The sequence below is a fragment of the Dipteris shenzhenensis genome, chromosome 23, assembly GCF_047967505.1.
Source record: "Dipteris shenzhenensis isolate YYH24624 ecotype China chromosome 23, Dip_SZ_1.0, whole genome shotgun sequence".
Taxonomy (NCBI): Eukaryota; Viridiplantae; Streptophyta; class Polypodiopsida; order Gleicheniales; family Dipteridaceae; genus Dipteris; species Dipteris shenzhenensis.
The window spans coordinates 32,018,886-32,031,927 of NC_141618.1; the positions used below are offsets into that span (position 1 = coordinate 32,018,886).

Below are 13,042 nucleotides of genomic sequence, written 5' to 3' on the forward strand. Positions count from 1 at the left end.
AATGAGAGGATGACTAGTACAGCTAGGGCCTGCACTTGTTGCAAAGGGGCCACTAGGTTTGTTGAACATGTGCATTTTAGTGGCCATGATACACAACCAACAAGTGAGATGGCCATGCCACCACTAACATAGCCACCCATCTCTACCCCTTGATGCATCATGACCTTGGGACTGTCGCACATCATGACCCAAAAGGCACCCAAAATCCATCAAAAACTTGAGTATGGTTCTGGGGACACCATTTCGGGCACCCTTCTTGCAAGGGTCCCACATATTTTATGGATGACATGAGGCAGATTATAGAGGATGATAGAGGGTCTCATGGCATGTCATGGATGCAAAAGATTGTGAGTGTTTCTTTGAGAAGAATATATTTAAAGATTGGATAAATCAACTTGTTGATAAGAAGGACTATGTCATAGATGCACTCCATAGAGAGCGTTCTATGGAGGCTAGACCACATCCAACGAGTGATGACCTCAAATTGGGGATTTGAGATGCAATTAAAGATAGACTACCACAACCTCCTCATGTATGTCATTAAGATTTACACTCGACAAAGAATGAGAATAGGAGAGACATGAGAGGTGGAACTAGCACTAACATATGGCACGTGCATTTTTTAATACATATTCTTGCCCTTGTTTTTTCTCATGGACAACCCTTGCGGTTGTAGACTCCTATGGTTGGTCATATGCCAACCAAGGCAAGTATACCTATGCTTATGCAGTTAATACTCAAGGTCTTGTTCACAAGCTTGAGAGCAAGGGATTACATCTCTATTAGGATGCAAATGCATTCAAGGTGATCTTTGGCCACTCTTAGTTTCGTAATATAACTAGCTTCTTTAAAGTTATATAATGATAATAAAATTTTCTATTCACGTAGTTCTAAAGAGGACAAGGGATCTAGAGAGGAAGAGGGATCTTGAGTGGGTGAGGGATTTGGAGTGTGTGAGTGATCTAGAGTTAGTGGAGGTGGAGGCTAGTTTCTACCTCTAAGAATGATGCAGATTGAGGAGATTAATGAGGGCTCCAAATTGGAGCTAAGAATGTCTCTCTTTTTTTGTATAGAGTATGAGTTTGCAACCCTTTTTGGGGTTTCTAGTAATTGTTCTTGTAGCCTTATACATATATGCCCCCTAGAGGGAATTTTTGTACTCATGCCTTGGAGCACTATATGTTCATACCCCTTCGAGGGAATTTTTCTAACTCATTTTGCAATATATATTCATGCCCCTTGAGGGTTCTTCTTATAATTTGTTATTTATTTTACGTTAATAGAATGGGGGTACCAAATCTCCATTCTACCCTACCAAAAATTTACATTCCACAGCATCGGTACCCAATGAATATACGAATAGTATTTTTTTGTGTATTTTGCACCATTGCCCAATGCCTATACCTATAATTCCTCAATGATGGATATCTTGAGCTTCTACATTTGGAAAAAAATAAATTATTCACAAATTCCACTGGTATTAGTGTTGAAAATCACCCCATATGTTGCTAGTGTGCTTGTTTTTATGGAGGCGCTTGAGAAAGTTTGGTTTGAGAACTAAGACAAGACTATTAAATAAAGTTGGTCATTGTTGGATTGTAGAGTTTGGCTCAATGCCTATATATCACATGTGTCTTACATTCGGGCACACATTCAAAAATGTTCGAGTAAATTGTTAAGCTATTCTAATAGTTTCCACATTAAGATAGTACTAATGATACTCTTTACATATAATATTAGCTACATTGTTAGCATTGGAACTAAAACTACCACTATCATTTATTAAAGATCTTTTTTTTTTAAAATAATAAGTTTGCAATATAGCCTTGCTTTATATTCAAACCTTAATAGTCCATAGCCTCTATTCAAAGGTATTTTGACCACAATTTGGCCATAACTCTAGGGCAAATGAGCTAAGTTACAAAAATGGACATTGTCAATCATGCTTCCACTCTCCATATACTACATTCTCTAATATATATTTCATGTAGCCATGTGTATGTCCTTGAAATATGGTTTAAAATTATTCATTGAGCCAATGAGGATCCAAGCCATGAAGGTGTATGTTTAATCCACAAGGTACCAATGGGTCGTATAAATCATGAAATGACTCTTCCCAATTGAAATATGCATTTCATTGTGTAGGTTGAGGAGAGCCATAACTCTTGTCTATTATTCTTCTAGTGGGTCTTTAAAAGGCATCATTTCTACATTTAGTTATTTTGTCTTTGATTTCTCAAAGAGACAAACATGTGGAAGATTAGGGCATTCTAAGAGGAGTGATACCGATTGCAACCATGAAGCTTGTCCTCAACTAACCTTGTGTGGATCCTATAGACTTAGCTTACCCTTAGTCTTCAAATTTATCATCTCTAGTTGAAGTTCATCGATCCCCTTTGCAAGATTGTGAATAAAGTGTCAACAATAGGGGGACTAGAAACACAATGTGGAATGGGAATAGACCAAGGGAGAACAAGATGTGCCATTGTGCAAACAAACTATGTTTTCATAGCTCCTAATACATAGGCGAAAGTGGGAAGAGACCTAAATTCTAAATCTTCACAGATTCTATCAAAATTATCAACATTAACCCTTGCCTACTCGATGGTGGTCGGTGCCTTCCATTTAACATAAAGCTTGAACTCATCAGCTCCAGCGGTCATCTGACTCAAGATGTGTACTAATCCATTCTAAAAATAAAACCTTAATTTTAGTCTCTACATCCCCTTAAGACTCTCTAGAAGGACAATAGATCCATCCGACTCATTCTCTCTCCTGCCTCGTACCTTAAGTGGGCCACTCTAAGACCCTTATAAAAGAGCCCTCCTTGCGAGGGATATGGAAGGATACGATGAATAAATCTAAACATGAAATGGCTTGTGGAGGCTTGAATGTGATATGAATTTTCCTTTCTTAATTCCGTTGTCTCAAAGTTCGATTAATCTCTAGTAATGTATAGATAAATAATCAAAGTTTAAGTATGAAAAGACTATCCATTCCTTACAAGGCCCTTTTGAGATGTCAAACCGCCTTTTACATTTATAGGTAAGCAAGTTTCATGGAAAAGAGTGGATAAGGTATGCATTCTCTTAGTGAGCCACGATGTTTAGGCTTTTATTTAGACATTGATGTAAGATGGTATTGTTACATATATTTCATAAAGATTGTACTAAATAAGACCACTTCCCAGGCTTTGGGATGACATGTTCACCTTCCAAGGTTCCTCTTTTAAGAGTTCATTTATGCACAATTATTTTGTTTGAACTAAGCATTTTCACAATGGACATACACCATTTGTTATGTTCTATTTGTTGTTTTGGATTAAGTGTGTTATGTATCCCCCTTTGACCTGGACTCATTGCAAGACAAGGCCTTGTATGCATCCTTAAAGAAGTTGAATTGCTTTTCTTTTCCCAAACTCACTCTTGGCAGCGTCCTTAATGCGCTTAGAGATGCTATGGTTTGATGGAGGATTAGAAATGCAATTGGCTTCCTCCATAGGCTTTTCCTCTTGACTCTTTTCCTTAAACACTTGACTCATTGCGAGACAAGGCCTTGTGTGCATCCTTAAAGAAGTTGAATTGGTTTTCTTTTCCTGAACTGGCGCACTTGGCAGCATCCTTAGTGCCCTTAGAGATGCTATGGTTAGATGGAGGATTAGAAATGCAATTGGCTTCCTCCATAGGCTTTTCCTCCCGACTCTTTTCCTCAAACACTCTCTTTTATGGTTGGCATCAGGCATCTCCTCCTCTTGAGTATCACCATGGGGGGACTGAGTTTGGAGTTGCCCACCATCTTGTATGCCTAAAGCCTCAACTTGCGTGCATCCATTTGAGTCGACTTACTCTTGGAATTCAATTGACTTTATTTAATATTTTGATTGTCTCATTAGCAACATATTTCAACGAGCTAAAGAAGTGTACTATGATAGCATGTAATAAAGATGCAAGAGTAAGATGTACTCCCTTGTTCATCAAATTGATCCCCTCATTGGCCAAATTGATAAAATGGATTGCATGCATTTCAGTGATAACTTTACTTTCACATGCATAAATCATCTCTCTTATAGGCATAATTTTATTGCTCAAATGTTAGAAAATTTCTTAAAATCAAAAGTTGAAAAAACATTTCAATGTGAATGCTACAAACCAAATGTTACTAAAGCAAGTCAACAATCTAGCGCGAGTGCTCTTTCCCTCCTATGAGACGCCTAAATTAACATGCTGGGCTTTTTCATGCGTGGAGATACTATAGTTGGAAGTGCTTTTCTCACAGCATGTATTGTGCACATCATGTATTGTACACATCATGTATGTAGAATACTATTTGTTAGTCAACTCTTATCATACAACATGCTTTTCATGCCTTGGAGATACTATAATTTAAAACATGTATGCAGAATTGAATACCACCAACTCTTAACATGTATGCATAATATAATACCATCAACTCTTTTTAATTATACAACTATTTGCTAGCCAACTCTTTTTAAATGAGAAAGCTGAGCCAGCATATTAAGGTGAAAATTGTAAATCCACCTCTCCAACCTGCAATGTTCTTAGATTGCCTTTTTTGCGAGATGGGTTTTCGAATAACTAAATAGCTGCGCCTGCAATTCAGTGACAAATTTTGTTTCTTTAAATTGGACTGGTGCGTATTCTTTTCTAGGAACAGTAGAAAGCACTGGAATTTGCGTGGAAGTGATGTTTGTTTGAATCCCTGCTCATGTCTTTTTTCTGTTTGATCCAGGTAGTAAAGGACTTCCACAGAAGCTACGCTGAGGGCTTACCAGAGGAGTGTATCCCCTAATCACCGCTTAGGTCTGCCATAATGACATATCTCAAGAGTAGATTAGTGAATTATTTTACCGGGCATAAGAGATTATACGACTGGATTGCTCGTGTTGTTTTAACTAGTTCACTGATGAAGGAGGAAATGGCAGGACAACACTGTTATTCTATAGTGCTTTTTTGCAGGCTGCGAGAGGGTGAGGAAGAGCCAGCTTGAGAGAGAGAGAGAGAGAGAGAGAGAGAGAGAGAGAGAGAGAGAGAGAGAGTGGGCGGGGAGGGTTATCCCGAGTCTTTCATCCAAGGCAGATGGGAGATGCACCGCTTGCATTGGGGAACCGTAAGCTTGTGGTACGTGCCTCAATCCTAGCCTTCAAGGACTGTTTTAGTTTTCACTATATTAAAAATCCTTCATTAAACTGTGCTACTTGTCATAATAGGTTCTAGGCCTTCCTTGGGAGGTTGATACTAGCGGATTGAAAGCATTTATGAGCAAGTTTGGCACTCTGGATGATGTCGTTGTAATGAAGGTGAGTCAGCTAATATTGAACCATTACTGACACTGAGAGAATGTGGCAGCCATCTATGTATTCAGTGAAGTCATTAGAGTATGCTTGTTGTAAGGTTGCTTTCTTCGTGTCATGTGGAAACTGCAACGATATATGTTGTGCAATCTTTATGTTTACAAAAGTGAAGGGGCAGGGTCTGCTTTTTACCGAATGCAGATCTCAACTCATTTCTTTCCTCGTGAGGATGAAAAGAGACAAGTCACGGTTGAAACATATTGCAAAATTATTGACAGGGTATCTGTAGATTTGCTAGTGCGCCCTGTTAAGAAATTCAATAATGCCATTTTAAAGCAAGGAAAACAGATGAACAAGACAGTGGTAAGAATATTGCTTGTTATTTCCCAAAGCCCTCATTAATAGTGAGCAAATATTACAAGTGAAGACACACGCGTCCACAAAGAGGAGATGCAAGGAATAACTATTTGAGGAGACGGCCCATTATGAAGGGCACAATTTTTGGCAAGATTCTATTGCAAGGAGTCGCACCTCACTTTCAACTGTCACGTCCATTGCCTGATGGTGACCACCCATTGTAGTCTCTTCCAGTAGGCACATTTTTTGTCTCTGTAAGCTCTGTTCACGGCATTCTTAAAGGCAGATTGAAGGGAGCTGAGTCATGAAATCATGACCCTCCCTTTTATTTCAAATCGTGATACTCCCTCTCATTTCAAAGTCTCATTGTCTGGCTTAAACTTTAGTGGTGCCGTAACAGCAAAGAAGACAACTCTCTCACGAACTGTGCCTCTCTTAACAACTTGGAATGCTACCTGATGAAAAAAGAGAGGTACTATGGACATGCATAGGACACATCACACCATTGTTGCACTGAGAGTTATGCTAACTTGTTTGTCGGGGCCTGGCGTCACCTGATAACCTCGAAGTACAACTATGGGGCTGCCCTCGATGAAGGAGGCTAAATGGCTTTGACTTGGTTCCTCAATGTTGAGGACTGGATTTGCGAAATTGTAGAGGCTAGACTGGCTGCTCTGGACTGTAGCAATGAAAGGATGGAAGGGGAGGGACTCGGGGAGCTATAGGGGCTGTGGAAGGGAATCTGAAGGCTGCTGGAAGTGAGGACAGCTATAGTGTGAAACACCCCAACAAGGTCAAGTAAACATCTGACCCTGGTAGGTGCAACTCCAAGCCAGAGTCCTTGATACGATGCAGGGAACAAGTGGCACAAAAAACTGTAGGGATTCGAGCTAGCAGCTCACCTCCCTACTTTAGGCTCAGTAACGTTGAGCTATCCCTAAGCTTGAGGTTTAGACCACCACGGGAGGCTGGCTAGCCTCAAGGCCAGAACATGCATCCCATACCACATACTCTCAGCCCTAGCTGCCACTCCCAGGCTTACAAGTCTACGTCCAAAGGAGGCATGCAGGCCAAGTGTTTGGCCCCAAATCTGGTAGATTTGGGGCAGGTTGTGGGCTGTCCTCTTTGGGACTGCAGCCCACCAAAAATCTGGGACAAGTGTCCACCTTCCACTCTAAGCCGGGGGGGGGGGGGGGGCTGAGCCTATAAAAGGCCTCTCCCCTTCATTCCCTACATGGAAAATTCGTCACTTTTCTTCTCCCTCCTTTTGGATGATGCAGCAGAACCTCTCCAGCTCCTTGGTTGCAGCCAGCTTCTCCTCAAGCCATTCTCTCACCTCAGCAGCACTTTTTCTCTCTACACAGCACATTCTCTCTCTACAGTTCCAGCCCCGACATTCTCTCTACATCCTCCCGACGATCGCAGCACAACACACGAGACATCGAGGGACACACAGATCACTACCTCCCGTCATTGTTTAGACCCGGGATACGTCCCACGAGAGTCACGGTGGCTCTGGTCTTGCGTCGAGCCTCGTCCAGGAGACCGAGACGCACGGCACCCCTTGACGGGCACCAGCGTCCCATCACCAACTATGCACCAGCCAAGGGGACATGACATACGGAGGATTCCGCTCCGCTTCACCAGTCCTTTTCTTTTCATTGTTACATCCAGATGTGTTTTTTATGTATGATCAGACTTAGGATTCAGCACGGGTGATGATGCTCGTTTCAGTAGCTCCATCCTTACTGTGATTTGTATCAGGTTTTCTTTCAGTCTCATAGACCCATCGGTCTTCCGAAGACACTAATAAAATTTCTTTCTTTCTTTCTTTCATTTCTCTCCAGAAATCTGCCCCCTCTCAGCTATTTTGGAACAGCAGCAGCATCCTCTCTCCTTCTCCTAGCCTAGAGCAGCCACAGCCCCTTTCTCTCTCCTGCTGCAGTCTCTCTCTCTACTGCAGAATTTCTCTCTCTACTGTTCCAGCCCATTCCCCTTGCAAAAATCTGCCTTTCTGTGCACCTCTGGAACAGCAGCAGCTCCTCTCTTACATCCCCTCCGTTGGGATCAGCATTGGCACTCTCTCTCTACAGCTATCACTCCATAAAGGCTTTCTCTCTCTAGCCTACAGGCTGTTTTTTCTAAGCTGTTCTCATTCCAGCCCCATTTCCACACTCTCCTCACCCAAGGTAGCTTTAGAGGCATCAAGGACTTCATCTACAAAAGGGTCAAGTCACGAAGGGAGCCTGTATTGTCAACTTTATCTCATTTACAGCACTATTTCATGTTGTTTCTACTATCTTTCTGGAAACTAGTGCTTGCCTCTAATGTTGGATATAAGTGGTGATTGTTGCTGGCTTCTTCCTTGTGGATTGGGCAAGCCAAGAGTTGAAACCTGAGCTTAGAGTCCTCCTTTTTGGTTGTCTACCTTGTACATATGCTCTTGAGTCTTGTATCTAGGTCCTAGGCTTTCACTGAGTTCATCAGTTTGGAAGGTGCATTGCACCTTGGTCTTGTATCTCCATTTTCAAGAATAAAGTGAGCCTGGATTAGGGGGGGGGGGCGTCTTGGCCCCTCAATCATATTGCGATTTCCAATGATGTCACTTTGTGTTTAAGCTGTATAAGTCTTAATTCCAGCTTAATTGCAAACTCTAAAGTTCAAGTATATGTGTTTGGCAACTCGCAATTATTTCATTCAAATGCCTCTGCAAAATCCGTTGTCTCAATTGATAGAAAACACCGAGTAGTTTACAGTTAGCTTAGCCTTCACCCTAGACACGCTAGTCTTGGTTAGGCCCTAATTAGTACAGTTATGGGAATAATTCGGGATTCATTGTAGTATGTACAGGGTAGTATCTGTGTATAAACCTTTAGAATCCATTTGAATTCCATATGGCAGACTAAGAAGCTGTTTACTTGCTAACTTTCTTAACAAAAAGTTAAAGAGGGTAGTATCTGTCTATAAACCTTTAGAATCCATTTGAATACCATAGGTAAAAGAGACGTATCAGCCTAATATGCACTTGGCAGAGTAAAAACCTGTTTACTAAACTCTTACTAACTTTCTTAACAAAAACAAGGAAATCCATGATACTACAAAGTATCAAGCAATTGAAGGTTTACTTCTTCCATAATTATATTGGCTCAAAGTGATCAGCCGCACGCTCAGTACGTCGAGTCACCCCGGAGCCTAGGTTTAGACCATTGTGGGAGGCCGACCAGCCTCAAGGTCGGAACATTTGTCCCTTACAACATGCTCCTTTCCCTAGCCACTCCCAGGCCAACAGGCTCCAACTTCTCGGGCCCCAGATATGGAGCCCTGGCTCATACCTATAGGCCTAGCATTGGCCATCTTCAGCACTTAAAGCCACGCTTTTCTCTAATTAGCTCGGCTAATCGTGGAATAACTATGCCTTTCTTAGACTAGCCCAATCCACGGGATAAAAACATCATCCATGCTAGCTCTAGTCTCAACCCTAGGTTAAGCTACGTCCTAACCCTAGATCCAATCCGATCTTAGGTAAGTGTTGCTTTGCTTGCTAAGTATGTCTTCCTTTTGTTTTTCATAAAGTTTTTGTTTACCTCTAATTTTTCTTCTGTTTCATTTTCTCTTTTATTTTCTGTGTAGATTTTTGATCTTTAGAACAACAAAAAATCTAAATTTGTATGATTGGACATATTCTGTCTCACAAAGGTATATATAAAGCTTGGCCTTCACCCTAGACAGTCTAAGTGGGTATTTAAAGTCGAGAGAAATTTAGATGGTACCATTGACAAGTAAGGCCAGACATGGCTACAGGTTATCAACCCTAGGTTAGGCTATGTCCTAACCCTAGATCTAATGTGATCATAGCTTAGCTTGGCCTTCACCCTAGACAGTCTAGACTTGGTTAGGCCCTAGTTAGTCCAGTACTAAGTGGGTGTTCAAGGTCAAGATAAATTTAGATGGTACCATTGACAGGAGACTTCTGCTCGTGCTTCTAGGCTATCCGCTATTAGAGTGTCGTTGCACTAACTGCCCATCATGGATGGAATGTGCATCAGTTGGATATAAAAACAGCCTTCATAAATGGGGATTGCAAAAAAGAGTTTCTCTGAATTAACCCATTGGTTTTGTTGTGTCTAGTCAAGAACTAGACAAGAAACCAAGTTGTATAAGCTGAGAAAAGCACTTTATGGTCTCAAACAAGCTTCCAGAGCTTGGTATGAGAGGATATGTGCCTACTTGGTCAGTGGGAAATGTTGGTAAACTGAAAGGAAAGGAAAGAATGGACACAAACTCAGAATACTTGCATTATGGAATGAAGAAGAGTGAGGTCCTTAAGTAGGCACCTCATACATGCTCACTGACATCACTGATGACTTCAGAGCTCCACAATCATCTCCTCAATCTGCTCCTAGATTCTCTCAATCATCCTATGTGGCTCTCCACCACCTAACTGTGCTTGTGGGCACCTAACTGTGCCTCTAGCACTCACACATAGAAACCAAGGTGTGCCTGAGGCATACACCTTGAGATATCCCATCAAACCCCCCCTCAAGGGAATGCCTCCGGCTATGTCAAGGATACATCTAGTCTCATAGTTTCTCATGCCATCTCATGGTGGTCAAGGATAAATCTATGGCTAGGTTCTCATGCTAGCAAGGGTTCCCATGGGTGTAAGGTAAACAAAAGGGATACAAAAAGACCTTCCAATGGTTATCTCCCCTGCATGTACATGCACACAATGTCTGCAGGAGGTACCATGGAGCAAAACATACACATGGCCTACATCATAAGGTGACCAGAGGTGTTTTCAAAACACACAAAACACAATAGTTTATTTCATTCATTTTGGAGGACTATCCAGGCTGAGTACCTTGACATAAAAAGAGAGATCTGAAGCATACATAGAGATGATTTAAAATGCATAATCTTCAAAGGATGCCTCATCTTGTGGAGGCTCATCAACTGAAAGTAGATTTGCATTTTCTGTCTTTGCTTTGCCTCTGCAAAACTTCTCATTATGGTTGTTCTTGCCACAGTGCTTGCATGGATTAATTTTGAAGCAGTCCTTTGAAAGGTGATTTGTCTTTCCACAGTGATTGCAAGGGGTATACTTGCCCTTTTGGACTTTTACAGCATAAACAGTGTCATTGCCTTTCCTGAGCTCCATATGCCTTTCTTCTTCTTGGAGAGCAGAGATAATACCTTCAAGATTAGGATTAGGAAGATTTTTCAAAGTGGTAACTATGTGATCATAATCTTCAGGCATACTCTTAAGTAACACTGCCATAGCATCATCTGGAGTAATAGGGGAGTTGATAGAAGCTAATTGAGTCATAAGGCTCCGCATATAGTTGACATGAGCTGCCAAAGTAGTGCCACTAACCATCTTCAATTCAAAGAAAGAGATTTTAAGTGATAATTTAGAGATGTGAGAGCTAGCACCAAAAATCATGTCAAGCTTCTGCCAAGCTTCTGAAGGAGACTCTAAGTCAGAGATGTGGTGAATATGATCATCTCCTAAAGCAAGAGCAATGATACCATATGCTTTTTCTTCTCTAGCGGGATCCCTTGCCGGTCGTGTCGGAGTTGAGGATTCTCCAGCATTGGAGGCTGTAGAAGAAGCGGTTGGAGTTGGTTTGACAAGTCCCCATAGGTTCTCCCTCATCAATGCAAATTTCACCTTCATCTGCCATGTGTGGAAGCCCTTTCCATTGAACTTCTCTAGATTCAATAGGGTAGCCATGAGAGGGTCTAACCCAGATATTGGGCAGTGTCTATCTCTCTTACAAGGCAAAAAATAATTGAAAGACTTCCAAAATATAAGCACTTAATGTAGCAAAGACTAGTGACCAATATTCAATCAATGATGCTTCTTCTTACATGCTTCATAGAGGTGGCTAAAAATGAATACTTTCCAATCAAAACCAGGTCTAGCAATTCAAAGAAAAACTGAAACCACACTTGTACTGATGCTATTGAAAACTTCAAAAACTGAGAAATGCTAGAGTAGCATTTTATGTAGCATCATCTTCAAAAACTTGTCCAAAACTGTCAAAACCAAAAGGCTGAACTTGGAGGGCTTGTAGCTTACTCTTCAGAGCAAAGGAAAAGGGGGTTTCTGAGGCAAAAGAGAGCTGTTATACCACAGAAGATCCTCTGGGAAGAAAAGGCGCAAAAAGGCGTCAGAACTCCATAGCTTGCCCCTTCAAAGTCGACTGGTTTTTCACTGATTTCTCCTTGAATATGCAGCCATTGCTGCTCAGATTTCAGCACAGGATAGCCCAAGGCATGGAGAATCTACCCTTGAAAGGAATTAGAGGAAGATGAAGTGTGCTGAGAGAAAACACAGAGGAAAGAGTCGACGGAATTCGTGTAATGGCGACGAAACGGGCGCGGTTTTCTTCAATTCCTCTCAGCCAGGGATTCGCCCCTTCGAGGTGGATCTCCAGCAGGAAGGACGTGGGAAATGGCTGAGAACCGGAGGAGAACAAGCTTAAGCAAACTTTGGGAAGAAGAGGGAGAGATGGTGAAGAAGAAGAAGAAGAAGAAGAAGATGATGTGGCAGAAATGGGCTCAAGGGGGATCAAAGGGCTCTGATACCATGTTGGTAAACTGAAAGGAAAGGAAAGAATGGACACAAACTCAGAATACTTGCATTATGGAATGAAGAAGAGTGAGGTCCTGAAGTAGGCACCTCATACATGCTCACTGACATCACTAATGACTTTAGAGCTCCACAATCATCTCCTCAATTTGCTCCTAGATTCTCTCAATCATCCTATGTGGCTCTCCACCACCTAACTGTGCCTCTAGCACTCACATAGAAACCAAGGTGTGCCTGAGGCATACACCTTGAGATATCCCATCAGGAAATTCTGAAACAAACCGAGAGCAACCTCTACGTTAAAGAGGACCTGTGCTCATTCTGCATGTGGATGACATGTTGCTGACTGGGAATAATCAAGATTCCATGTCAGTTTCCACTCACATGTCATTCACAGTAGATTAACTGCCTCATATTGGATTGATTGACAGTGTCCTAGGATGCTATTTGATTATATTTTAGGGGAATTTTTGTGTGGATTTGAATGCTTTGACTCTCTGCATCACATGAACAGAAGATAGTGTTGTTGCAGGGTCTCACCAACAAAGCGCTTTATATGCACTGCAGCTTTCTGAGCTGCATACAAGTAGTATTCCCCCTCAGGGCTTGGTATGAGAGGATACATGTTAACGAGAAATTCAGAAACAATCCCTTAAAGAGGATCATGGGTGTTCTTTTTGTGCTCATTCTGTATGTGACTGACATGTTGCTGACTGGGAATAATCAAGATGCCATCTCAGTTTCACTCAGATATCGTTCTTGCCTATATATTGGACTGA

At 41.6% G+C, this 13,042-nt stretch overlaps 1 protein-coding gene across 2 annotated transcripts in view; it reads left to right on the forward strand.

Annotated features, from left to right (window-relative positions):
- The first annotated feature begins 4,470 nt into the window (after positions 1–4,470).
- LOC147887264 (uncharacterized) overlaps positions 4,471–13,042 on the forward strand; it is a 113,335-nt gene continuing 104,763 nt past the window's right edge. Inside the window, exons 1-4 of one of the 2 annotated variants that reach the window (XM_087394196.1) lie at positions 4,471–4,519; positions 4,750–4,820; positions 4,977–5,138; positions 5,228–5,317. In XM_087394196.1, the coding sequence (XP_087250322.1) occupies positions 5,097–5,138; positions 5,228–5,317 (132 nt within the window). In that variant the 5' untranslated portion in view covers positions 4,471–4,519; positions 4,750–4,820; positions 4,977–5,096. The other variant, XM_087394195.1, reaches the window with a different exon arrangement.